Source organism: Saimiri boliviensis, chromosome 14 (genome assembly GCF_048565385.1).
Source record: "Saimiri boliviensis isolate mSaiBol1 chromosome 14, mSaiBol1.pri, whole genome shotgun sequence".
Lineage (NCBI taxonomy): Eukaryota > Metazoa > Chordata > Mammalia > Primates > Cebidae > Saimiri > Saimiri boliviensis.
In genome coordinates, this window is record NC_133462.1 from 37,292,949 (window position 1) to 37,320,213 (window position 27,265).

The 27,265-nt window shown below is 44.4% G+C and overlaps 1 protein-coding gene and 1 pseudogene across 8 annotated transcripts in view; both read left to right on the plus strand.

Moving 5' to 3' along the window:
• LOC101047104 (uncharacterized) overlaps positions 1-27,265 on the plus strand; it is a 56,530-nt gene that overhangs the window by 23,724 nt on the left and 5,541 nt on the right. For 5 of the 8 annotated variants that reach the window (XM_039465409.2, XM_074384657.1, XM_039465405.2 and 2 more), the window contains one exon: positions 1,622-4,517. In XM_039465409.2, coding sequence (XP_039321343.2) covers positions 1,622-2,752 — 1,131 coding nt within the window. In that variant the 3' untranslated portion in view covers positions 2,753-4,517. Of the gene's footprint in view, positions 1-1,621; positions 4,518-27,265 lie in introns of those variants that run through there. The other 3 variants (XM_074384658.1, XM_074384659.1, XM_010349618.3) reach the window with 2 other exon arrangements.
• Positions 6,501-11,887, plus strand: LOC141581114 (small ribosomal subunit protein eS4, X isoform-like; annotated as a pseudogene).

The window sequence follows — 27,265 nt, forward strand, 5'->3', positions numbered from 1 at the left end:
AAATAAAAATTGTAGTTATGAAACTAGGCTGCCATGGTAGCTCATGGCTATAATCCCAGCACTTTGGGAGGCTGAGGCAGCTTGAAGAGATTGAGACCAGCCTAGGCTACATAGCAAGACCCTGTCTCTATAAAAATAAATTGAGGCTGGGCGCAGTGGCTCATGCCTGTAATCCCAGCAATTACGGAGGCCAAGGCGGGTGGATCACAAGATCAGGAGTTCAAGACTAGCCTAGCCAACATGGTGAAACCCCATCTGTGCTAAAATTTCAAAAATTATCTGGGTGTGGTGGCACTTGCCTATAATCCCAGCTACTCAGGAGTCTTGAGGCACGAGAATCGCTTGAACTGAGGAAGTGGAGATTGCAATGAGCCAAGATTGCACCACTGTACTCCAGACAGAGCAAGACTCCATCTCAAATAAACAGAAAGTTTGGGGGCCGGGTATGGTGGCTTACGCCTGTAATCCCAGCACTTTGGGAGGCCGAGGCGGGCGGATCACGAGGTCAAGAGATCGAGACCATCCTGGTCAACAAGGTGAAACCCCATCTCTACTAAAAATACAAAAATTAGCTGGGCCGGGCGCGGTGGCTCACGCCTGTAATCCCAGCACTTTGGGAGGCCGAGGCGGGTGGATCACGAGGTCAAGAGATCGAGACCATCCTGGTCAACATGGTGAAACCCCGTCTCTACTAAAAATACAAAAAATTAGCTGGGCATGGTGGTGCGTGCCTGTAATCCCAGTTACTCAGGAGGCAGAGGCAGGAGAATTGCCTGAACCCAGGAGGCGGAGGTTGCGGTGAGCCGAGATCACACCATTGCACTCCAGCCTGGGTAACAAGAGCGAAACTCTGTCTCAAAAAAAAAAAAAAAAAAAAAAAAATTAGCTGGGCATGGTGTGTGTGCTTGTAGTCCCAGCTACTTGGGAGGCTGAGGCAGGAGCATTGCTTGAACTCAGGAGGCGGAGGTTGCGGTGAGCTGAGATCGTGCCATTGCACTCCAGCCTGGGTAACAAGAGTGAAACTCCATCTCAAAAAAAAAAAAAAAAGAAAGTTTGGCCAGGCATGATGGTGCATGCTGAAAGTTTTACCTACACAGGAAGCTAAGGCAGGATGATCCTTGAACCCAACCAGGAGTTCGAGGTAACAGTGAGCCATGAACACACCAGTGCATGATATCCCAGGCAATGGAGTGAAACTCCAATTCTGGAAAAAGTAAAACATACTGAACATGGTGTAATCTTACCACTTTGGGAGGCCAAGGCAAGCAGATCACCTGAACTCAGGAGTTTGAGACCAGCCTGGGCAACGTGGCAAAACCCTGTCTCTACAAAAAAAAAATAGAAAAACTTAGCTGGTGCATTAGCACACACCTGTATTCCCAGCTACCCCAGCTACTAGGTAGATTTAGGAAGGAGATTCACTTGAGCCTGGGAGGTGGAGGTTGCAGTTGGCTAAGACTGTGCCACTAACACTCCAGACTGGGAGATAGAACAAGACTGTGTCAACAAAAAAGTAAAAAGTAAAATAATAATTGTCATCAAAATAATGTTTCTGTCTTTAGGTGGGTAAAATCTCTTAATATGTCTGAAAATGTTTTAAATCCTTTTATCTGTTCATCAGCAGACAAGCTACAGTGGATGGAAACTCTGTAAAAATTGTGGAGAGGTCTTCAGTGAACAGTTTTGCCTTAAGACACACATGAGAGCTCAGAATGGAGGGAACACTTCTGAGTTTAATTGTTATGGAAAAGATGTCCTCACTGTGCACAAGGAACCCTCTGTTGGACAGGAACTTTCCAAATTTAATCCATGTGGAAAAGTCTTCTCCCTAACTACAGGCCTTGCAGTACATCTTCAAATTCTCAATGCAAGAAAACCCTACAAATGTAAGGAATGTGGAAAAGGCTTTAAGTATTTTGCAAGCCTTGATAATCACATGGGAATCCACACTGGAGTGAAGCTCTGTGAGTTTAAGGAATGTAGGGGAGCCATCACAGCTTCCTCACATCTAAAGCACTGTGTAACAGTTCATACTGGAAAGAAATCCAAAGAGACTGAGAAATGTGAGAAATCCTTCACTAATTTTTCTCAACTTTCTGCACATGTGAAAACTCATAAAGGAGAGAAGTTCTTTGAATGTAAAGAATATGGAAGAGCCTTTAGAAATTCCTCATCCCTTAATGAGCACATTCAAATTCACACTGGAATAAAACCACACAAATGTACAGAATGTGGGAAAACATTCACTAGATCAACTCACCTTACTCAACATGTAAGAACGCACACTGGAATAAAACCCTATGAATGTAAGGAATGTGGGCAAGCCTTCACTCAGTACACAGGTCTTGCTATACACATTCGAAATCACAGTGGAGAGAAACCCTATCAGTGTAAAGAATGTGGAAAAGCCTTCAATAGATCTGCAACCCTTACTCAACATAAAAGAATTCACACAGGGGAGAAGCCTTATGAATGCATTGAATGTGGAAAAACGTTCATTACTTCTTCACATCGTAGTAAACATTTGAGAACTCATACTGGAGAAAAGCCCTTTGTATGCAAGGTATGTGGGAAAGCGTTTATGTTTTCCTCAGCCCTTAAAGTACACTTGCGAAGTCATACTGGAGAGAAACCTTTTGTATGTAAGGAATGTGGGAAAGCATTTGCTGTTTCCTCACGCCTAAGTACCCATGAAAGAATTCACACTGGGCAGAAACTCTATGAATGTAAGGGTATGAATGTTACCATTTAGCCCATCAGTTGCCATTTTTAATTATTGGCCATGACACCAGAGATCATCAGATTTGTCCTAAATGCCTTGCAAAGGTGTGTAATGGCTCATGGATTGGCCTTTGATGCCATCCGAGAGTCTGAAATTACAGACTAATACAACTTCTTCATGGTTCTGAATACAACTTCTTCATGGTTGCCTGAGTCTGGGCATCTGTGAAGAAGGGTCATGGATGGTAAGGTCAGTACTGCAGCCTCCCTCACCTTGGTGATTAGATTCCTAGGATCATGGTATTAACAAGTTCTGAATGAGATAAATCATGCAAGTTCGTTTTATCCCCTGTCAGTTAGTGGCTGCCAGTGTAGCACATTCATGTCAAAATTTACTGGAAGCCAAGGTGATATAGGCCCAGAGGTGAACTGTTGAAAGATGTTCTTCCAAGGGTCTCTTCTGTTCCTATGGATCTTGCAGAGCATGGCAGAAATTAAACCATCCTTAACTGCCAGTGTACTTTCACAGCTGATTATTACTGTGTCATCTTATAAAATCTAAGAAGTGTAACAGCCTTGCCTGTTGTGTTCTGCCTTCTCTGTCCATTTTAGGTGGCACAGTCTAAGTGGCAGTGTCTCATCTAGTATAGTCCAGTCTCCTCACTTCTGTTAAGATGGCTAATACAGTCCATGAATCCCACTCATGATGTCTGTGCACAAACTAAATGGCTTACAAATTCATTTAACTTTAAATGAGGTTAAAAACACCAAAATTTATATTCTCACATTTCTGGATGTTGGAAGTCTGAGATCAAATTGCTAACATGGTTAGTTTCTTGTGAGAGCTCTTTTTCTGGCATGTAAATGCCTACTTCCTCATGTCTTCACATGATGGAGACCAAGAAATCAATCTGGTGGTCTCGGTCTCTGTCTGTCTGTCTGTCTGTCTCTCTCTCTCTCTCTCTCTCCTTTCTCTTTCCCTTTCCCGCCCTCCTTCCCTTCCTCCCCCTCTCCCCACAAACACTGCCATTTCTCTACGTCATTTAATGATACTTCCTAAAGATCCTATTTTCACATACAGTCACATTGGGGTTTGGAGCTTCAGCATAAGAATTTTGGAGGTCATTAGCTGGGCATGGTGGTGCGTGCCTGTAATCCCAGCTACTCAGGAGGCCGAGGCAGGAGAATTGCCTGAACCCAGGAGGCGGAGGTTGCGGTGAGCCAAGATCATGCCATTGCACTCCAGCCTGGGTAACAAGAGCGAAACTCCGTCTCAAAAAAAAAAAAAAAAGAATTTTGGAGGTCATCGCTCAGTCCAAAGTACTTAGTATGATTCTTTTCCCTTTCTACATACGCAGTCAGATAATCTATAAATCATGACTCTTACTATTCCATCATTAGGTTTTATGTATGTATGTATGTGTATATATATATATATAGCTTTGTATTGCAAGAATATTATATATGTGTGTGTGTATATATATATATATATGTATGTATGTATATATATATATATATACATTTTTGCTTTATTGGACTGATTTCAACCTCCAGCACACCATCAACTCAAAGTAGTAATAGCAGCATATTTGTCTTTGTAGTTCTGGTGAGACATGAGCTCCATTTTATGGGCTTGGCTGTAGGTTTTTATTTCTTATTTATTTTTTTGAAGAGGCTATCTCTTACAGAAAAGGTTTTTGCTTTATGTCCAGTTTTTATATGATGAATGGTTTCCCAATATTTCATAATTTGTAAGGCTGAATTCCTCTTGAATTTATTAAATGCTTCCAGCACAGCCTCTGTGATTATCATGTTTATTTATTGATAAAACTCAAGTACCTAGAACTGTACCATGCCCATGATGGTACCTAATAAATACTTCAGTGAAACTGTGTGGTGATGCATGCCTATAGTCCTAGCTACTTGGGAGGATTGCCTGAGCCCAGGGGTTCTAGACCAGCTTAGGCAACAAAGCAAGACCCCATCTTAAAAAAAAAAAAAAAAAAAACTTGAGTGAGTGAATGCTTTGATGGACTCTTCCAGCTGGGAATGCTGGCTCATGCCTGTAATCCTAGCCCTTTGGGAGGCGGGGATGGGTGGATCACTTGAGGTCAGGAGTTCGAGACCAGCCTGGCCAAATGGTGAAACCCCATCTCTACTAAAAATACAAAAATTACCTGGGTGTGGTGGCATGCACCTGTAATCCCAGTTACTTGGGAGGCTGTAGCAGGAGAATCACTTGAACCCGGGCATTGGAGGTTGCATTGAGTGGAGATTGCACCATTGCACTCCAGCCTGGGCAATAGAGCAAGACTCCATTAAAAAATAAATAAATGTAGTCTTTATATTTATTGCTTTTCTAATGTTAGTCAACCTTGTATTCCTTGATAAGCTTTATTGTCCCTGAACAATACTTATAGATTATGACTGTCATGTACTGTCCCTGGTGCATGTTCTTATTTATTCTAAATTCTTAATCTATATGCTATAAGAGTCATCGGTTGGGGCTGGATATGGCAGCTCATGCCTGTAATCCCAGCATTTTGGGAGGCCGAGACAGGCGGATCATGAGGTCAAGAGATCAAGACCATCCTGGCCAACACAGTGAAACCCTGTCTCTGCTAAAAATACAAAAATTAGCTGGGCATGAGGGCATGTTCCTGTAATCCCAGCTACTCAGGAGGCTGAGACAGGAGAGTTGCTTGAACCCAGGAGGTGGATGTGCAGTGAGCCAAGATTGTACCACTGCACTCCAGCCTGGCAACAGTGGAAGACTCCATCTCAAAAAAAAAAAAAAAAAAAAAAATCATCGGCCAGGTGTGGTGGCTCATGCCTGTAATCCCAGCACTTTGGGAGGTCAGGACAGGTGGATGACAAGCCTACGTTAAAAGTAGTGGCTCATGCCTATAATCTGAACACTTTGGGAGGCCAAGGTGGGAGGATTGCTTACACCCAGGACTTTGAGGCCAGCCTGAGCAACACAAGGAGATCTTTTTTAAAAAAGTTATTATGGCTGGGCACAGTGGCTCACGCCTATAATCCCAGCACTTAGGGAGGCCAAGGTGGGTGGATCATGAGGTCAGGAGTTCAAGACCAGCCTGGCCAATATGATGAAACCCTGTCTCTACTAAAAATACAAAAATTAGCTGGGGATGGTAGTGCGCCCCTGTAGTCCCTGCTACTCGGGAGGGTGAGGCAGAAGAATCGAATGAACCTGGGAGATTCAGTTTGCAGTGAGCCGCGATCACACCACTGCACTCCACCCTGGGTGACAGAATAAGACTGTCTCGAAAAAAAAATAGAAAAGAAACATACCAATTAACAATCCTTTAATGTTGTGCATTTAGTGCCTTACATATAATTAGTAATAATTTGGATTCAGTTCTAGCATCTTACTTGTTCTCTGTTTGTCCCATTGTGTTCAGCTCTGTATTTCTCATATATTTTCAAAATTATTTTATTCTTGATGTTTGAAATTTGTGTGTGTGTGTGTGTATGTATATATATAAAATACACATATTTTAGAAACGGGGTTTCACCATGTTGACCAGGCTGGTCTTGAACTCCTGAACTCAGGTGATCCACCCGCCTTGGCCTCCCAAAGTGCTGGGATTACAGGCGTCAGCCACTGCACCCGGCCCAATTTGTATATTTTTTTGCTAATATAAAACATTACAAGGCCGGGCGCGGTGGCTCAAGCCTGTAATCCCAGCACTTTGGGAGGCCGAGGCGGGTGGATCACGAGGTCGAGAGATCGAGACCATCCTGGTCAACATGGTGAAACCCCGTCTCTACTAAAAATACAAAAAACTAGCTGGGCGTGGTGGCGCGTGCCTGTAATCCCAGCTACTTAGGAGGCTGAGGCAGGAGAATTGCCTGAGCCCAGGAGGTGGAGGTTGCAGTGAGCCGAGATCGCGCCATTGCACTCCAGCCTGGGTAACAAGAGCGAAACTCCGTTTCAAAAAAAAAAAAAAAAAAAATTACAATTTTAAATTTAAATGTTCATTCATACCTTTTCTTTCCAACAAAGTATACTAGGCTGTTTGAATAACGTGATTCCCATGTACACTTACTGCACTTGCAGAGAGAGACCCAGAAGGAAGTGCATTGTCACAGAAGCTACTAGACAGATCTGGTGGCAAAAGGAATAGACCTCTTGACACAGGCCCAATAACACCTTGTGGTAGATTACAGATGGCCACAAGTTTTTGAGATTACTATGTGACGGTGAAATCTGTCTCATTTTTATGTGAGCCAGTCTTGTGACTTTCTTTGACCAGTAGAAACCAGCAGAACTGAGGTTTGCAAGTACATCCTCAAGAGGCTTCTGCTAAGTAGCTGCTGTTTTCAGCTAGTAGGTTTTGGGCCTATATATTACACAGTAAAGGCCAACTGATACACATACCCCTTTGTACACAAGCCAAGCTACTGTGCCTGGCCCTAAACTGTGGTTCTGCAGGATACATGGGGAGAGCCTCCAGAAACAGGCCCACTAGTGTTAGCAGTAAAGAATTCTGGGCTGGGCGCAGTGGCTCATGCCTGTAAACCCAGCACTTTGGGAGGCCAAGGCGTGAGGATCAGAAGGCCAAGAGATTGAGACCATCCGGGCCAACATGGTGAAACCCCATCTCTACTAAAAATACAAAAATTAGCTGGGTGTGGTGGCATGCACCAAGTTGACACAGAAGAATCACTTGAACCTGGGAGGCGGAGGTTGCTGTGAGCTGAGGTCGCCACTTCACTCTAGCCTGGTGACAGAGCGAGACCATCTCAAGAAAAAAAGCATTCTCTCAGTGGTCACGGAGGGACTCGGTATCTCCCACTATGACCTGAGATGACAAAATCAAGATCTGATACAAATCAGCCAGAGTGAACCTTACATTCCTGGAGTTGATGGCACTGGCATTACTTATCATGGGGTTGGGAATTTGCTAATTCCTTCCTTCCTTCCCTCCCTCCCTCCTTTCTTCCCTCATTCCCTCCTTTCTTTCTCTCTCTCTTTTTTTTTTTTTTGGATGGAGGCTTGCTCGGTCGCCCAGACTGGAACACAGTGACAGGATCTTGGCTAATTACATTTTTCAATTTTTTGTAGAGATGGGGGCTTGCTATGTTGCCCAGGCTGGTCTTGAACCAGTCCTCCCACCTCACCCTCTCAAAGTGCTGAGACTCCAGGCCTGAGCCACTTTGCCCAGTTACTGCTAATTGTACTTAGTGCATTTGTTTTATTTTTGTTTTGTTTTGTTTTCTTTGAGACGGAGTCTTGTTCTGTTACCAGGCTGGAGTGCAGTGGTGTGATAGCTTACTGCAGCCTTCGCCTTCCAGGTTCAAGTGATTCTCCTTCCTTACCCTCCCAAGTAGCTGGGACTATAGGCACCTGCCACCACGCCCAGCTAATTTTTGTATTTTTAGTAGAGACGAGGTTTACCACGTTGGCCAGGATGGTCTCGATCTCTTTAACCTCATGATCTACCTGCCTAGACCTGAGCCACCGTGCCCAGCCTACTTAGTTACCTTTGTACCCCTCTTCATTTCTGATAGGATTCTGCAGTTTTTAATGATTGTACTGTTTTTATCAGAGATAAAAATCATAAAATATAAAAAGCTTTATAAGATTTGCTTTATTTTCAATACTCTGAAAGGATTTATGGAGAACTAGGACCAACTGGATCTTAAAAGTGTCATGTAATGTAAAAACTTCTGGGCTAGGCATGGTGGCTAACGCTTACAATCCCAGCATTTTGGGAGGCCAAGAGGAGAGGATCACTTGAGCTCAGGTGTTGGGACACACAGGGCACCAGCTGTGGTGTTGATCACGTCGGGGTCACCACCTGAGACGATCACAACCTGCGGGGGGGGTCTGTCCTGCAAACCCTGACTCCGAGACAGATGAATGAAATACACTCACTCACTCGAGTACAGTGATGCAAGTGAACCAGGGAGGTCATCTCTGCTCTCAGAGAGTGATGGCAGCTACTTGACCCCTTACTAGCTGTTCTTCCTCGCATTCATTCAGTATAGATTTAATAACAGAGGTTCTAAGTCAACACGCTAGTGGATAATTAACATGGTTAAAAGAATGGTTTTACGAATGATAAAAGCTTTGGTTCCAGGACCCAGAACAAACACTATTAATGGGTAATCCCTCTTCAGTCTCCCCCTGAGAGGGTCATCCGGCACAAAGTTTACATGAGTAAACAAGTAGTTAGAGGAGAGACAAAGGAATGTGGGGTAAACAGACTTAACCGGGGAAGCTTCTATTAACCTTAATGTTCACCCTATTACCTAATACTCTAAGGTAAGAACTGGCTGCTTTCAGCCTGTCCCATAATACAAGATAATGAAAACCTTTCAGCTTTCCAAAAGGTTTGAGACTATAATCTTAAAACTTTCTATAATATTTCCCTTAATGTTTTGCCAACTACCCTGAGTGAATCCCAACACTCAGGAGTTTGAGAACAGCCTGGGCAATGGAGTGAGATACTATCTTCACCAAAAACAAAAAAGTCTGAGCTTAGGTGCTATGCTTCTGCCATCCCAATTACATAGTAAACTGAGGCAGGGCATTACATGAGTCCAGGCATTCAAAGCAGTAGTGTACAACTACTACAAATCAGTTCTTTTTGTTGTTATTGTCGAGATGGAGTCTCGCTCTGTCACCCAGGCTGGAGTGCACTGGCACGATCTCGGCTCACTGCAAACTCTGTCTCCTGGGTTCAAGAGATTCTTCTGCCTCAACCTGAGTAGCTGCAATTACAAGCACGTGCCACCTGGCCTGGCTAATTTTTATATTTTTAATAGAGACGGGGTTTTGTCATGTTGACCAGGCTGGTCTCGAACTCCTGACCTCAGGTGATCCACCCACCTTGGCCTCCCACAATGCTAGGATTACAGGCATGAGCCACTGAGCCCAGCCTTACATATCAATTCTAAAAAGAGATAATTCTAAGACTTTGATGTTTGTTTTTTTTTTTTTGAGACAGGGTCTCACTCTGTCACCCAGGCTGGAGTTTAGTGGCACAGTCGCAGCTCACTACAGCCTTGACCTGAGCTCGGGTAATCCTCCCACCTCAGGCTCCCCAGTAGTTGGGACTACAGGCGTGCACAACTACACTGGCTAATTTTTCGTACTTATTGTAGAGACAGAGTTTCAGCCTGTTGCCTAAGCAATGTAGGAAGACCCCATCTCCACAATTTTTTTTTTTTTTTAAGACGGAGATTCGCTCTTGTTACCCAGGCTGGAGTGCAATGGCGCGATCTCGGCTCATGGCAACCTCCGTCTCCTGGGTTCAAGCAATTCTTCTGCCTCAGCCTCCCAAGTAGCTGGGATTACAGGCATGCGCCACTGTGCTCGGCTAATTTTTTGTATGTTCAGTAGAGACAGGGTTTCACCATGTTGACCAGGATGGTCTCGATCTCTTGACCTCATGATCCACTCGCCTCGGCCTTCCAAAGTGCTGGAATTATAGGCGTGAGCCACCGTGGCCGGCCTCCACAAAAATTTTTAAAACCTGTCCAGGCATGGTGGTGTGCATCTGTAGTCTCAGTTACTTGAGAGGCTTAGGCAGAAGGATTGCCCAGGCATTCGAGGCTACAGCGAGCTATGATCAAATCACTGCCTCCAGGCTGGGCAACAGACAAAGCCCCTCCCTCAAAAAAAAAAAAAAAAAAGTATTATGGCTCAATTTTATGTGTTTTTTACCACAGTAAAAAAGAAATATAATAAAACAGAAGTTACTGGCCAGGCATAGTAGCTCATTCCTATAATCCTAGCACTTTGGTAGGCTGAGTTGGGAAGCCAAGGTGGGTGGATCACTTGAGGCTGGTGTTCAAGACCAGCCTGGCCAATATGGCAAAAACCCTGTCACTACTAAAAATACAAACGTTAACTGGGGGTGGTGGCACCCACCTATAATCCCTCCTGCTCGGCAGACAGGCATGAGAATTACTTGAACCCGGGAGGCAGAGGCTGCAGTGAGATGAAATCATGCCACTGTACTTCAGCCTGGGCAACAAAGCAAGACTCCATCTGAAAAAAAAAAAAAGGATTAAGGTCGGGTGTGGTGGCTCAGCCTGTAATCCAGCACTTCAGAAGGCAGAGGCATGCGGTCAGGAGTTCAAGACCAGCCTGGCCAACATGATGCCACTCCATTTCTGCTAAAAATACAAAAGATAGCCAGGCATGGTGGCTTGTGCCTGTTGTCCCAGCTACTCAGGATGCTGAGGCAGGAGAATTGCTTGAACCCAGGAGGCAGAGGTTGCAGTGAGCCGAGATGGTGCCACTGCACTCCAGCCTGGGCAACAGAGCAAGACTCTGAAAAAGACAAAAAAAAAAAGGATCAAAAGCTCTTTCCTTGCCTAATACAGCCATGGCTTGTGGTCCCAAGAAGCATCTGAAGGGGTTAGCAGCTCTAAACATTGAATGTTGGATAAATTGACCAGCGTATTTGCTCCTCGTCCATCCACCAGTCCCCACAACTTGAGAGAATGTCTCCCCCTCATCAGTTTCGTAAGGAACAGACTTAAGTATGTCTTGGCAGGAGATGAAGTAAAGAAGATTTTCATGCAGCAGTTCATTAAGATTGATGGCAAGGTCCGAACTGATATAACTTACCCTGCCAGATTCATGGATGTCATCAACATTGACAAGACAGGAGAGAACTTGTGTCTGATCTGTGACACCAAGGTTCGCTTTGCTGTACATCGTATTACGCCTGAGGAGGCCAAGTACAAGTTGTGCAGACTGAGAAAAATCTTTGTACGCACAAAAGGAATCCCTTATCTGGTGACTCATGATGATTGCACCATCTGCTACCCCGATCCCCTTATCAAAGTGAATGATCCGATTCAGATTGGAGACTGGCAAGATTACTGATTTCATCAAGTTTGACACTGGTAACCTGTGTATGGTGACTGGAAGTGCTAACCTGGGAAGAATTGGTGTGATCACCAACAGAAAGAGGCACCCTCAATCTTCCGACATGGTTCATGTGAAAGATGCCATGACGACAGCTTTGCCACTTAACTTTCTAACATTTTTGTTATTGGCAAGGGCAAGAGACCATGGATTTCTCTTCCCCGAGGAAAGGGTATCCGCCTCACCATTGCCGAAGAGAGAGACAAAAGACTGGTGGCCAAAACAGCAGTGGGTGAAATGGTCCCTGGGTGACATGTTAAATCTTTATACGTAATTAAAAATAATGTGGCATGGACTCAGCGCAGTGGCTCAAGCCTGTAATCCCAGCACTTTGGGAGGCCGAGGCGGGTGGATCACGAGGTCAAGAGATCCAGACCATCCTGGTCAACATGGTGAAACCCCATCTCTACTAAAAATACAAAAAATTAGCTGGGCATGGTGGCGTGTGCCTGTAATCCCAGCTACTCAGGAGGCTGAGGCGGAGAATTGCCTGAACCCAGGAGGCGGAGGTTGCCATGAGCCGAGATCGCGCCATTGCACTCCAGCCTGGGTAACAAGAGCGAAACCCCGTCTCTCGGACCCAAACCGAGAATCATACCCCTAGACCAACAAGCCGGCTTGAAACCCCGTCTCAAAAAAAAAAAAAAAAAAAAAAAAAGGCATGATTAAAAAAATGGATTAAAAACCTAAGTGTAAGAGCTAGAACTAGAAAAAAAAAAAAAAGACTAAACAGAATTACCAGATGATCCAGATATTCCACTTTAGCATATATATCCAAGTGTTGACAACAGGGACTCAAAGAGGTATTTGTATTCCAGTGTTCATCCCACTAGTATTCCCAACAGCCCAACCTCCCAAACTGAAATTTTTTTTTTTTTTTTTTTTTTTTTCTGAGACGGAGTTTCACACTTGTTACCCAGGCTGGAGTGCAATGGCGCGATCTCGGCTCACCGCAACCTCCGCCTCCTGGGTTCAGGCAATTCTCCTGCCTCAGCCTCCTGAGTAGCTGGGATTACAGGCACACACCACCATGCCCAGCTAATGTTTTGTATTTTTAGTAGAGACGGGGTTTCACCATGGTGACTGGGATGGTCTCCATCTCTTGACCTTGTGATTCACCCGCCCCAGCCTCCCAAAGTGCTGGGATTACAGGCTTGAGCCACCGCACCCGGCCTCCAAACTGAAATTTTAACACACTTGATTGAAGCATAGCCTGAACAAGCCTATTTTTATCCATTTTGAGTGTGCCTGCTTTGTATTCTCTGAAACTATGTCCAATATCTGCTAGCCATCGACAAGATAACTCTAGGGGCTATGAAAACCCCATCTCCTGGCTGTCCTTCAGAGCTTTATTTTTTGATACAGGCTTTTGCTGTGTCACCCAGGCTGGAGTGCAGTGGCATAATCTCGGCTCGGCTCACTGCAGCCTCTGCCTCCCAGGTTTAAGCAATTCTCCTGCCTCAGCCTCCCAAGTAGCTGAGATGATAGGCACCTGACACCATGCCCGGCTAATTTTTATATTTTTAGTAGAGATAAAGTTTCACCATGTTGACAAGACTTGTCCTTCAGAGCTTTTTTTTTCTTTTTTGAGATGGAGTCTTGCTCTGTTGCCCAAGCTAGAGTGCAGTGGCACGATCTTGGCTCACTGCAACCTCTGCCTCCCGGGTTCAAGCAATTCTTCTACCCTCAGCCTCCTGAATAGCTGGAATTACAGGTGCATGCCGCCAAGCTCGACTAAATTTTGTATTTTTAGTAGAGTCGGGGTTTTACCATGTTGGACAGGATCGTCTCAAACTCCTGACCTTGTGATTAGCCCACGCTGGCCTCCCAAAGTGCTGGGATTATTAACATGAGCCACCTAACCCGGCCCTTCAGAGCTTTTAAACTGGAAGATACGCTGCCAGGCTGCTGAGCATCATCACTTAGTCATATAAGCCCCCCTCTTTCATTTCCCTTCTCATCTGGGAGTCTCTCTTCCTTTCCACCCTTTCTGAACAGTGACCCTCAGTAGAAGCCTGTGGATACTCTTGCTGTTTGCTACCTCCTGCCACTGCTAACCTGTCAAAGCACATCCTAATTAAAGTTTGTGTGCCACTGCTGCCTTGTGGTCACATCTTTTTCCTTACTCAGCCAAGAAATCACTTAAACACCCTACATACAGGTATGGTTTTATTTTTCACATTTAGATCCCTAGTCCATTTGGAGTTTATTCTTTTTTTTTTTTTTTTTTTTTTTTTTTTTGAGACGAAGTTTCACTCTTGTTACCCAGGCTGGAGTGCAATGGTGCCATCTCGGCTCACCGCAACCTCCGCCTCCTGGGCTCAGGCAATTCTCCTGCCTCAGCCTCCTGAGTAGCTGGGATTACAGGCATGAGCCACCACGCCCAGCTAGTTTTTTGTATTTTTAGTAGAAACGGGGTTTCACCATGTTGACCAGGATGGTCTCGATCTCTCGACCTCGTGATCCACCCGCCTTCGCCTCCCAAAGTGCTGGGATTACAGGCTTGAACCACCGCGCCCGGCTGGAGTTTATTCTTATATATGCTGTGAAGTATAGATTTAACTTCATCTTTTTTTAGATGTTTAACCAGTTGTCTTAGACCTTCCATTACAAATGGCATTTTTTGCCCCATCAATCTGAAATACTCTTTTTTTTGAGACAGTCTTGCTCTTGTCGCCCAGGCTAGAGTGCAATGGCATGATCTCAGCTCACTGCAACCTCTGCCTTCCAGGTTCGAGAGATTCTCCTGCCTCAGTCTCCTGAGTAACTGGGATTACAGGCACCTGCCATCATGCTTGGCTAATTTTTTTGTATTTTTAGTAGAGACGGGGTTTCACCATGTTGACTAGGCTGGTTTCTAACTTTTGACCTCAAGTGATCTTCCCACCTCTGCCTCCCAAAGTGCTAGGATTACAGGTGTGAGCCACCACGCTCAGTAAAATACCAGATTTATGAACCAAATTTCTGCACGTTCTTGGGTAGATTTTTAGATATCTTATTAGTCTGTTTCTGCTTCATGTGCTAGTACCACATAATTTTAACTATGGAGGCTTTATGGTATGTTTTATTTTATATAAAATAAAAGTCAAACTCTTGACCTTCGTCTTTTTTTTTTTTTTTTTTTTTTTTTTTTTTAAAGTAGAGATGGGGTTTCACCATGTTGGCCAGGATAGTCCTGATCTTCTGACCTTGTGATCCGCCCGCCCTGGCCTCCTAAATTGCTGGGATTACAGGTGTGAGCCACTGCGCCTGGCCAGTATGTTTTATTTTTATTTTAAAGTAATTCTTTGCCTTGTGTTTAAACTGTCTATAGTATGTTTTAATATCTGTTGCTCATTGTTGGTTTTATTTTCTTTCTCTCTCTCTGTTTCTTTCAAGACGGAGTTTCCTTCTGTCACCATGTTTGAGTACAATAATCTTGGCTCACTGCAACCTCTGCCTCCTGGGTTCAAGCAGTTCTTCTGCCTCAGTCTCTCGAGTAGCTGGGATTACAGGCACACGCCACCACACCCACCTAATTTTTGTATTTTTAGTAGAGATGGGGTTTCACCATGTTGGCCAGGATGGTCTTAATCTCCTGACCTCGTGATCTACCCGCCTCAGCCTCCCAAAGTGATGGGATTACAGACCTGAGCCACCGTGCCCAGCCTCATTTTGTTTTCTTGATTATTAGCAGATGTTTGTGCTTCCACATAAACTTTTAGTATCAATGTATGTAACTCCAGAAAAATATTCTGGTATTTTCATTGGGATTATTGGGATTTGTTGGGATTATTCTGAATAAACTTGGGGAGAATGGTATCAGTGCTATTTAACAACGAGGTCCTGGCCCATGTGGTAAGATCAGAAAAATAACAAATAGAAATACCTATTTTTCGCCAGGTGCAGTGGCTCACGCCTGTAATCCCAGCACTTTGGGAGGCCCAGGTGGGTGGATCACTTGAGGTCACAAATTCAAGAACAGCCTGGCCAATAGGGTAAAACCCCATCTTTACTAACAATACAAAAATTAGCTAGGTGTGGTGGTATGCGCCTATATTCCCAGCTCCTCGGGAGGCTGAGGCAGAAGAATTGCTTAAACCCAGGAGCAGAGGTTGCAGTGGGCTGAGTTGTCACCACTGCACCCCAGCCTGGGTGACAGAGTGAGACTCCATCTCAGAAAAAAAAAAAAAAAAAAAATTTTTAAATTTTATTTTTTTTCATACACTGGGTGTCTTGCTGTATTGCCCAGGCTGGTCTCAAACTCCTGGCCTCAAATGGTCCTCCCACCTTAGGCTCCAAGAGTGCTGGAATTACAGGCATGAGCCACCGTGCCCAGCCAGAAATACGTATTTGATGAAGAGAGAAAAAAAAAAATCAAGATTTATAGAAAGTATTGTTATATTGAAAATGTGGCCGGGCACAGTGGCTCATGCCTATAATTCCAGCACTTGTGGAGGCTGAGACGGGTGAATCACAAGGTCAGTAGTTCAAGACCAGCCTGGCCAACGTGGTGAAACCCCGTCTCTATAAATATAAGGTCCAGCCCTATAGGGTTCTGTGAGCCCCTCCCTGTTGGTGCTGAGACAAGAAACTGTAGAAATAAAAGACACGAAGATAGAGAAAAGAAGAGTTTGGGCTCAGGGGTCCACTGCTAACCAAAGTTCACAGACCTGCAGTGGCCCCGAGTGCCTGTACTCTTTTATTGAGTACAAAGCAGGGAGCAGGGAAATAGGGTGAGGTAATGGTGGTCAGTGATAGGATCAGGTAAATCACGTGTCTTGAAGATACAGGGCCCAAGACTTTAAAGTAGCCAAGGTGAGGAAAAAGCTAATGCATCAGTACTCTTCGCATATTTGTTAGAAATATCAAGGACACTAAGATTATGCTACTATTGGCCGGGCGCGGTGGCTCAAGCCTGTAATCCCAGCACTTTGGGAGGCCGAGGCGGGTGGATCACGAGGTCAAGAGATTGAGACCATCCTGGTCAACATGGTGAAACCCCGTCTCTACTAAAAATACTAAAAATTAGCTGGGCATGGTGGCGTGTGCCTGTAATCCCAGCTACTCAGGAGGCTGAGGTAGGAGAATTGCCTGAACCCAGGAGGCGGAGGTTGCGGTGAGCTGAGATCGCGCCATTGCACTCCAGCCTGGGTAACAAGAGCGAAACTCCGTCTAAAAAAAAAATTATTAATTTTTATCTTTTAAGAAAAAGAGAAACCAGGTGCAGAAGCAGGATGTGAGACTAGACATGGAACGTGACCACTGAAGCACAGCATCACACAGAGACAGTTAAGCCTGCAGATGTCTGTGGGCTTCCCTGACAGCTGTCAGGCCTTGCCACAAGAACTTGGAGAAGCGGAGTTTTCTCCTAACTCCCCCCAGGAAGGAGATGTCTCGGTCACTTTGGAGATCTCCTTCCCTAACTGGCTAAACAGCAGGCACTTTCACAGCACTGACGCTGCCACACAGCCGAGGCGCCCTCCAGCAGCCCTTATGTGGGCGTGACAGAGGGCTTAGAGCATCTTTCCTTAGGATTACTTTGTTTACAGTGTCACCTCAGTTGCATGCTTCATAAACCAATAGTCATTGGTAAAATTAAAGATTATGTTGAGTATATATCTTTATGATTAGAAGTAACTAAAAATTATATATGGTTATATAAAGGAATAACTATATGCCTACATTTCTAATTCTTTTCTAAATCAATATTTATATGGGAACAGGCTGAGGCTTCAGACCCCTGCCATGGCCCTTGCAGGGTTTCCCCCCTACAGTAAAAAAATACAAAAAATTAGCTGCACATAGTGGCTGGCACCTGCAATCCCAGCTACTCGTGAGATCGAGGCGGGAGAATCGCTTGAACCTGGGAGACAGGTTGCTGTGAGCTGAGCTTGCGCTACTGCACTCCAGCCTGGTAGAAAGATGAGACTCCATTTCAAAAAAAAAAAAGAAAAGAAACGGAAAAGAAAAAAGAAAACGCAATGGAATCAGTAGGTTCTGGAAAATAGCGAACAAAGAAATAAAGGCCTATGAAAGCCTGAATGAATGGAAGAAATAGACCATGCCATTCACTGGCATTCATTCACATTTATCAATGCGGAAGAATCATGAAAAGGCTCTAGGAACATGAGGAGAGGCATACAGAAAAGCTTTATACACACACACACACAATCACGACGTCAGGAGATGGAGACCAGCCTGACCAATATGGTGAAACCCCTGTCTCTAAGAAAAATACAAAATTTTAGCCGGGCATGATGGCACACACCTGTAATATACCCAGCTATTGAGGAGGCTGCAGCAGGACAATCGCTTCAAGCAGGGAGGCGGAGGTTGTAATGAGCCGAGATCTCGCCACTGCACTCCTGCCTGGGCGACAAAGGGAGACTCCGTCTGAAAAAAAAAAAAAAAAAAAAACAAAAACAAAAACAAAAACAAAAAACAAAAAACGAGCTAGGCATGGTGGCGCATGCCTGTAATCCCAGCTACTGGGGAGGGTAAGGCAGGAAAATGGCTTGAACCCGGGAGGTGGAGTTTGCGGTGAGCCGAGATCGTGCCACTGCACTCCAGCCTGGGCAACAAGAGCTAAACTCCTTCTCCAAAAGAAGAAGAAAAAAAAGAAAACCCCCCAAGAGATTGCTATTTTGCCCTGGCTGGTGTCGAACTCTTGGACTCAAGCTATCCACCTGCCTTAGCTTACCAAAGTGCTGAAATTACAAGCGTGAGCCACTGCGCCCTCCGGGGAAAAGCGTTGGAAGCGCATTCCCTGGCGTGCGTCCCATCCTCCATCTCGGCCCTTCAGCCCGACCGGCCACCTGTACAGCGGGTAGGCCGGGTCACCTCTAAACCGCCCCGAGTACTCGCCGACCCCTCGCCCACAGTTCCGTTCAGAGGCCAGGGTCTAACGTCACCTTTTTCTCCAGACCTGTTTCTACATCCCCCTCCCTGAGCCAAACACAGGCCCCGTCCGCACCCATCAAGAGGAAAAGGAGAACGTCTGTTCTAGCGGGTCTTACACGGCTGAAGTTCCAGCCCCCGCGCCCCGCCCGGCACGAAGCTCGGAGCGGAAGTGACGTCAGCGCGCAGCCGCCATCTTTTTTGGCGCTGGCTCTGCATGGTCTCTGCTGTTTCTCCTTAATAGTGGTCTCTGCTGTGGTGAGTTCCACCTGTTTGCGGGTCCAGGCGATAGCAGGGGGGCGGCAACGGAAGGATTCGGCGCGATTGCCCAGGAGCTTCTCGGATCCGGCTCGTTTCACTGGTTTCTCCAGGGGCTGTCGGTCTTCCCAGCGCAGCCAGTTCGGAGAGGCCGCATGCTCGGTCGGTCCCCTTCAGGAGCCTGGTCGGGAAGTGTGTTTGTCCCGCCTCCGCGGGGTGTTTTCTGTAATGCGTCCATCCGCTGTGCTCCCTTCTTCAAAACCCTAGAAAGCAACCTTTTTTTTTTCCCCTTCCGAAAGGAAAAGGATTTTTTGCTGTTCCCCGCGTCCTCCGGCCTCAGGAACCTGGAGATTCCGGCGTATTCCTGGTGAGCACTGGCAGAAAACTGGTTTCAAGAGGGCTCTGACTTCCATTTTTTTGCCAAGAAATGTCTCATCTGATAATCTGGCGTTGTCTTGATGTCGTTTACAAAATTTTTGACACATTACATTCGAATAGAAAAAACATAGTTTTTCAGGTTGTACCTATTTCTGTATGTAAATATGAACACGTGTAGACTGTAAGCCTTTATTTTTTAATTTTTATTTTCTTGGACCTTATTTTTTTTCCAGTTTTTACCAGCTATAAGCCTTTCCACTAAAAGGCAGGCTGGGCACGGTGGCTCACGCCTGTAATCCCAGTACTTTGGGAGGCCGAGACAGGTGGTTCACCTTAGGTCAGGAGTTCAAGACCAACCTGACCAAGGCGGTGAAACACTGTCTCTACTAAAATACAAAAATTTGCTGGTCATGGTGGCGCGCGCCTATAGTACCAGCTACTCGGGAGGCTGAGGCAGGAGAATTGCTTGAACCCGGGAGGCGGAGGTTGCAGTAAGCCGTGACTGCGCCACTGCACTCAAGCCTGATGACAGAGCGAGACTGTCAAAAAAAGAAAAAGAAAAGCAGGGCGTGATGGTGGGCCCCTGTAATCCCAGCTGTTGGAGATTTAAAAAAAAAAAATGCTGGATGCTGTAAAGTGAAACGGGCACTCAGGCAAAGTTTTCTCAGCAAGGCAATTTACTTCTATAGAAGGGCACATCTCCCGGATGGAGCAGTGGTGTGAGCACACCTATAAGGAAGGCAAAGGCGTTTCTCTCTCTCTCTTTTTTTGTTTTTTTGTTTTTTTTTTGTTTTTGAGACGGAGGTTCGCTCCTGTTGCCAGGGCTGAGTGCAGTGGCAATCTCGGCTGGCCACAATCTCCGCCTCCCGGGTTCAAGCTGTTCTGTTGCCTTAGCCTTCCTAGTAGCTGGGATTACAGGTGCCACCAACACGCCCAGCTAATTTTGTATTTTTAGTAGAGATGGGTTTCTCTTTGTTGATCAGGCTGGTCTCAAACTCCAGTGATCCTCCTGTCTCTGCCTCCCAAAGTGCTGGGATTACAGGCGTGAGCCACCACGTCCAGCCAGGGGTTATTCTCTATAATGCAGGGTCCGTACATCTGTGTCATTCCTCCATGAGTTGGGTTCCAACCGCAGAGTGTAAACTGACCCTATTGGCTGTTTGTGAATATTTTCCCCAAATAAGGAAGGGAAGGGAGATGTTTGAGTCACTGATGTGCGGTTTTGAAGGGGAAGGAGAATGTGAGTCACAGTGGTGGGACGTGTGGTTTCGAAGGGTGAAATAGGTGCAGAGTGGGCAGCCAAGGGAACATGTGAGATATTGATTAGAGCTGACAGGAAGGTTTTTTACAGTAACTGGAGGCAAGGAGGCATGGAGAACAGGAAAGTTGAGTTTCAGAACAAAGAACAGGGAAGTTAACTGGCAGAACTTTTCTTTTTTATTTTTTTCTTTTCTTTCTTTCTTTTTTTTTTTTTTTTTTTTTTTTTTGAGATGGAGATTCGCACTGTCACCTGGGCTGGAATGCAGTGGCACAATCTTGGCTCACTACAACCTCCACGGTTCGGGTTCAAGTGATTCTCCTGCCTCAGCCTCCTGAGTAGCTGGGATTACAGGTGCTCAGCACCAAGCCCAGCTAATATTTTGCATTTTTAGTAGAGACGGTGTTTCACCATGTTGTCCAGGCTGGTCTCGAACTCCTGACCTAGTGATTCACCTGCCTCAGCCTCCCAAAGTGCTGGGATTACAGGCGTGAGCCACCGCGCTCCGCCTGGCTGAACTTTTGAAGAGAAATTCAGAGAACTAGATTGTATCTTACACCGCTACTTTGGAGGCTGAGGCAGGAGAATCTCTTCAACTGGGGAGGCAGATGTTACAGTGAGCCCAGATCCCACCACTGCACTCCAGCCTGGGCGACAAGAGCGAAACTCTGTCTCAAAAAAAGAAAAGAAAGAAAAAAAGGCAATAATACTCAGCTATTCTCTTCATCTGAAGTTCCTAGGTCTGTACTTCCTCACAGAGCTTCAAAATGGGCTTTCAGGAAGAAAGGATGGAGACTTTATTACACTGATAGTAGAATTATTTCTTATTATCAGAATATTATTCTAGTATCAATGTAATAAAGAATTTATTATTAACAGCATGTTTGGACTAAATATTTACTCTTTTTTTTTTGAAAATTTTGATTCTAAGGAAAACTTGAACATTTAACACACCCAGTCTAGTAGATTTATTTATTGTTAGCATTATGCTTTTAAAACTTTCTACTCACATGAATACATTTTAAGGTGCACAATTTAAGTGTAAATTGATAATAAATTGCACACATGATACTTGACCTTTAAATACTTGATAATACATGTCCTAAAAAAAAGGTATTGTTGTCAGGCCAGGCGCGGTGGCTCAAGCCTGTAATCCCAGCACTTTGGGAGGCCCAGGCGGGTGGATCACGAGGTCAAGAGATCGAGACCATCCTGGTCAACATGGTGAAACCCCGTCTCTACTAAAAATACAAAAAATTAGCTGGGCATGGTGGTGCATGCCTGTAATCCCAGCTACTCAGGAGGCTGAGGCAGGAGAATTGCCTGAACCCAGGGGGCGGAGGTTGCGGTGAGCCGAGATCGCACCATTGCACTCCAGGCTGGGTAACAAGAGCGAAACTGACTCCAAAAAAAAAAAAAAAGGTATTGTCATACTAAAACCAAGGTGGCCCACACCTGGCTCTCAGCACTTTGGGAGGCTGAGGCCAGCAAGTCACAAGGTCAGGAGTTCGAGACCAGTCTGGCTAATATGGTGAAACTCCGTCTCTACTAAGATACAAAAAGCATTATCGGAGCGTGGTGGCACACGCCGTTAAACCCAGGTACTCGGAAAGCTGAGGCAGGTGAATTGCTTGAACCTGGGAGGTGGAGGTTAGAGTGAGTTGAGATTGTGCCACTGTATTCCAGCCTGGGTGACAGAGCAAGACTCTAGCTCAAAGAAAAGAAAAGATTGTTCTTTTCCCATTGTATGCTTTTGATGCCTTTGTTGAAAATGAGCTGTCTGTAAATGTGTAGATTTAAATTTAAGTTCTCTGTTCTCTTCCATTGATCTATGTGTTTATGTCAGTACCATGCTGATTTGGTTATGATAGGTTTGTAGTATATTTTAAAGTTAGGCAGTGTGATGCTTCCAGCTTTTTCCTTTTTGGTCAATATTTCTTTGGCTGTTTGAGGTCTCTTGTGGTTGTATATGCATTTTAGGATTTTTTTTGTCTCTATTTTTGTGATGAATGTCATTGATATTTTGATAAGGGTTGCTCTTAATTGTAAATTGCTTTGTGTAGTATTGTCATTTTAACAATATTCTCCTAATCCGTGAGCATGGAATGTCTTCCCATTTTTTTTCTTCCCATTTTTCTCCACAGTTTGTTTTATCGGTGTTTTATAGTTTTCTTGTATGGCTCCTTCACACTTTTGGTTACTTTTTATCTTTTTCAGAGGTGAGTGGTACAATTGTAGTACAATGGTACTGTGGTAGTACAGTGGTACAGTAGTACAATGGTAGTACAGTGCTACAGTTATAGCTCATGCAGCAGCCTTGAACTCCTGGACTCAAGGGATCCTCCTGCCTCAGCCTATTGAGTAGCTGGGACTAATAGCTGTGTGCCATCATGCCTGGCTAATTTTCTTTCTTTCTTTTTTTTTTATTTTAAATAGAGACGGGGCCTTGCCATGTTCCCCAGGCTGATCTTGAACTGCTGGGCTCAAACAATCCTCCCACCTCAGCCTCCCAAAGTTCTGGGATTACAGTTGTGAGTCATGATACCTGGTGCTGGCATTTTATAGTCTTTGCAGCTATTGTAAATGGGATTAGTTCCTTGATTTCTTTTTCAGATCGTTCACCATTGGTGTATATAAATGCTACTGATTTTTGTATGTTGATTTTGTGTCCTTCACCTTTACTGAATTTGTTTATCAGTTCTATCAGGTTTTTAGTGGAGTCTTTAGGTTTTTCTAAATGTCAGATTATGTCAGCTGAGCATAGTGGCTCAGGAGAGCCACTATGGAGACCACTTTAGGAGACCAAGGCAAGAGGATCACTTGAGATCAGGAGTTCATGGCCAGCCTGGGCAACATGGTGAGGACCTTCCCCCACCCCCAACCTCTAAAAAAATTAGCACTGTCACATGCGCCTGTGGTTCTGGCTCCTTGGGCGGCTGAGGCAGGAGTATCACTTGAGCCCAGGAGTTCAAGATCAGCCTGGGCAACATGGCATGGCCCCATCTTGCAGTGAGCTATGATCACAACTGCACTCCTGCCTGGGCAACAGAGGGAGTCCCTTTTTCTAAGGAGAAAAGGGTCATGTCATCGGCACACAAGGCTAATTTCACTTATTTTTTAGTTGGGATGCCCTCTATTTGTTTCTCTTGCCTAATTGTTCTGGCCAGAACTTCTGGTATTGGGTTGAATAAAAGTGTTAAAAGTGGACATCCTTGTTCCATTCAAGATCTCAGAGGAAAGACATTCAATTTTTCCCTATTCAGTATGATGTTGGATGTGGGTTTGTCATATATGGCCTTTATTATTTTGAGGTATATTCCTTTTATACACAGTTTGTTGAGGACTTTTGTCAAAAAGGGATATTGAATTTTATTGAATGCTTTTCAGCGTCTATGGAAATCTTACATAGTTTTTGTTCTTGGTTCTGTTAATTTGGTATATCACATTTATTGATTTGCATATGTTGAACCATCTTTGTATTCCTAGGATGAATTTCACTTAATTGTGGTGAGTGATTTTCTTAATGTGTTGAATTTGGTTTGCTGGTATTTTGGTGAGAATTTTTACAGGTATGTTCATTAGTGATATTGGCCGGTAGTTTTGTTGTTATGCTCTTGTCTGGTTTTCATATGAGAATAATGCTCACCCTGTAGATTAAGTTTGGAAATATTCTCTCCTCTTCAGTTTTTTTTTTTTTTTTTGGAGTTCAAGTAGTATTGGTATTCATTTTCTCTGGTTTTTTGTTTTTGTTTTTTTGTAAATTTAGCAGTGAAGGCATCAGGTCCTGGGCTTTTCTTTGATGGGAAACATTTTGTTATGACTTCAATCTTGTTATTGGTGTGTTGATGTTTCCTATTTCTTCATGGTTCAATCTTGGTAGGTCATATTTGCCCAAGAATTTGTCCATTTCTTTTAGACTTTCCAATTCGTAGGCATATAGTTTTTCATAATAGTTTCTAATGATTCATTGTATTTCTGTGGTTTCTGTTATGTTTCCTTTTTTGTTTTTTATTGAGTCATTTTTTTTTTCCCCTTAGTCTAGCGGAAGGGTGATTTCTTTTATCTTTTCAAGTAATAAATTTTATGTTTTATTGATCTTCTGTATTGTTGGTTGGTTGGTTGGTTTGGTTTGGTGATGAAGTCTCACTCTTATCTCCCAGGCTGGAGCACAGTGGTAAGATCTCGGCTCACTGCAACCTCTTTCTCCACGGTTCAAGCAATTCTCTTGCCTTAATCTTCCAAGTAGCTGGGATTACAAATTTTTGTATTTTTAGTAGAGACGAGGTTTTATCGTGTTGGCTAGGCTTATCTTGAATTTATGACCTCAGGTGATCTGCCCGCCTCAGCCTCCCAAAGTGCTGGGATTGCAGGTGTGAGCCACCACGCCTGACTGTAATTTTTTTTTTTTTTTTTTTTAAGAGACAGAGTCGGTCAGGCGCAGTGGCTCAAGCCTGTAATCCCAGCACTTTGGGAGGCTGAGGCGGGTGGATCATGAGGTCGAGAGATCGAGAACATCCTGGTCAACATGGTGATACCCCGTCTCTACTAAAAATACAAAAAATTAGCTGGGCACGGTGGTGCGTGCCTGTAATCCCAGCTACTCAGGAGGCTGAGGCAGGAGAATTGCCTGAACCCAGGAGGCAGAGGTTGCGGTGAGCCGAGATCGCGCCATTGCACTCCAGCCTGGGTAACAAGAGCGAAACTCCGTCTCAAAAAAAAAAAAAAAAAAGAGAGACAGAGTCTCCCTGTGTTGCCAGGCTGGTCTCAAATTTCTGGGTGCAAGCAATTTTCTCGCTGTGGCCTCCCAAAATGTTGGCATTATAGGCATGAGCCACCACTTTCAGCCTATGAATCAAGGTTCCTCTTGTTACTAGTTCCTAGTTTTATTCCCTTGTTGTCAGAAAAGATACTTGATATGATTTCTACATTTTGGAATTTATTGAGACTTGTTTTTGGCTTAAGAAGTATATGGTCTATTCTGGAGAATATTCTATATGCTGAGGAAAGGAATGTATCTTCTGTAGCAGTTGGATGAAATGTTCTGTGTCAGTTAGGACTTTTTGGTTTAGTGTATGGCTTAATGTCTGTGTTTCTTTGTTTTCTATCTGGATGATCTGTCCATTACCGAGAGTGGGGTGTTGAAATCCCCTACTGTTACTGTATCTCCCTTTAGATTTATTAATGTTTGCTTTATATACTTGGGGGCTCCAGTGTTGGATGCATAAATATTGACAGTTATTACATCCTCTTGCTGAATTGACCCCTTTATCATTATGTAGTGACCTTTTTTTTTTTAATCTCTTTTTACAGTCTTTGACTTGCAGTCTATTTTATCTCATTAGTATACCTACTCCTCTTTTTTTGTTTCCACTTGTGTGGAATGTTTTTTCTCATTTCTTTTTTTTTTTTTTTTTTTTTTTTTGAGACAGAGTTTCACTCTTGTTACCCAGGCTGGAGTGCAATGGCGCGATCTCGGCTCATCGCAACCTCCGCCTCCCGGGTTCAGGCAATTCTCCTGCCTCAGCCTCCTGAGTAGCTGGGATTACAGGCACGCGCCACCATGCCCAGCTAATTTTTTTGTATTTTTAGTAGAGACGGGGTTTCACCAAGTTGACCAGGATGGTCTCGATCTCTTGACCTTGTGATCCACCCGCCTCGGCCTCCCAAAGTGCTGGGATTACAGGCTTGAGCCACCGCGCCCGGCTGTTTTTTCTCATTTCTTTACTTTCAGTTTATTTGTGGGTTTCCTATAGGTATATAGTTGGGTGTTGTTTCTTTTTCCATTCAGTCATTCTGTGCTTTTTAATTGGAGAATTGAGTTAATTTACACTCAGTGTTACTATTAATAAATAAGGGTGTACTAGGGCTATTTTGTTGCCTGTTTTCTGATTTCTAACTCCTGTCTGTCTTTGTTGTTAAGTGACAAAGTAGTATGGGGCGGGGTTGGGGGCAGGGTGGCAGTGTTTTTTGTTTGTTTTCTTTGAGACAGGTCTCAGGCTGGAGTGTAGTGGCATGATTACAGCTTACTGCAACCTTGGATTCCTGGGTTCAAGTGATCCTCCCACTTCAGTCTCCCAAGGAACTGGGATTACAGGCATGTGCCACCATGCCCACTTAATTTTTTAAAATTGTTTATGCAGATGAGGTTTCCCTGTGTTGTCCTAGCTAGTCTTGAATTCCTAGCCTCAAGTCCTCCTCCTGACCTGGCCTTCTGAGGTAGGGAGTACAGGCTTAGCAGCCCTCTGGTAGTATGTTTTACTTTGTTCCACTTTACTTTTGTCACCTCTATTATTTTTTGGTATTGTGGTTACTGTGAGGCTTACAAAAAACATCTTTTTTTTTTTTTTTTTTTTTTTGAGGCGGAGTTTCGCTCTTGTTACCCAGGCTGGAGTGCAATGGCGCGATCTCGGCTCACCGCAACCTCCGCCTCCTGGGTTCAGGCAATTCTCCTGTCTCAACCTCCTGAGTAGCTGGGATTACAGGCACGCGCCACCATGCCCAGCTAACTTTTTGTATTTTTAGTAGAGACGAGGTTTCACCTTGCTGACCAGGATGGTCTTGATCTCTTGACCTCGTGATCCACCCGCCTCGGCCTCCCAAAGTGCTGGGATTACAGGCTTGAGCCACCGTGCCCGGCCAAAACATCTTATAAATATAACAAGTTATGTTAAAAAGATGACAGCTCAGTCACACAAAAAGAATAGAAATAAACAAAAACTAAAAAAACAAACATACCCCAAAATTCTGCACTTTAACTCCATGCTCCCACAGCTTGACTTTTTGTTGTCTTCATTTACATATTTTTATGTTGCAGTATACCAGGTTGCCTTACCTATTCATGTTTTTGATGGGTTTTT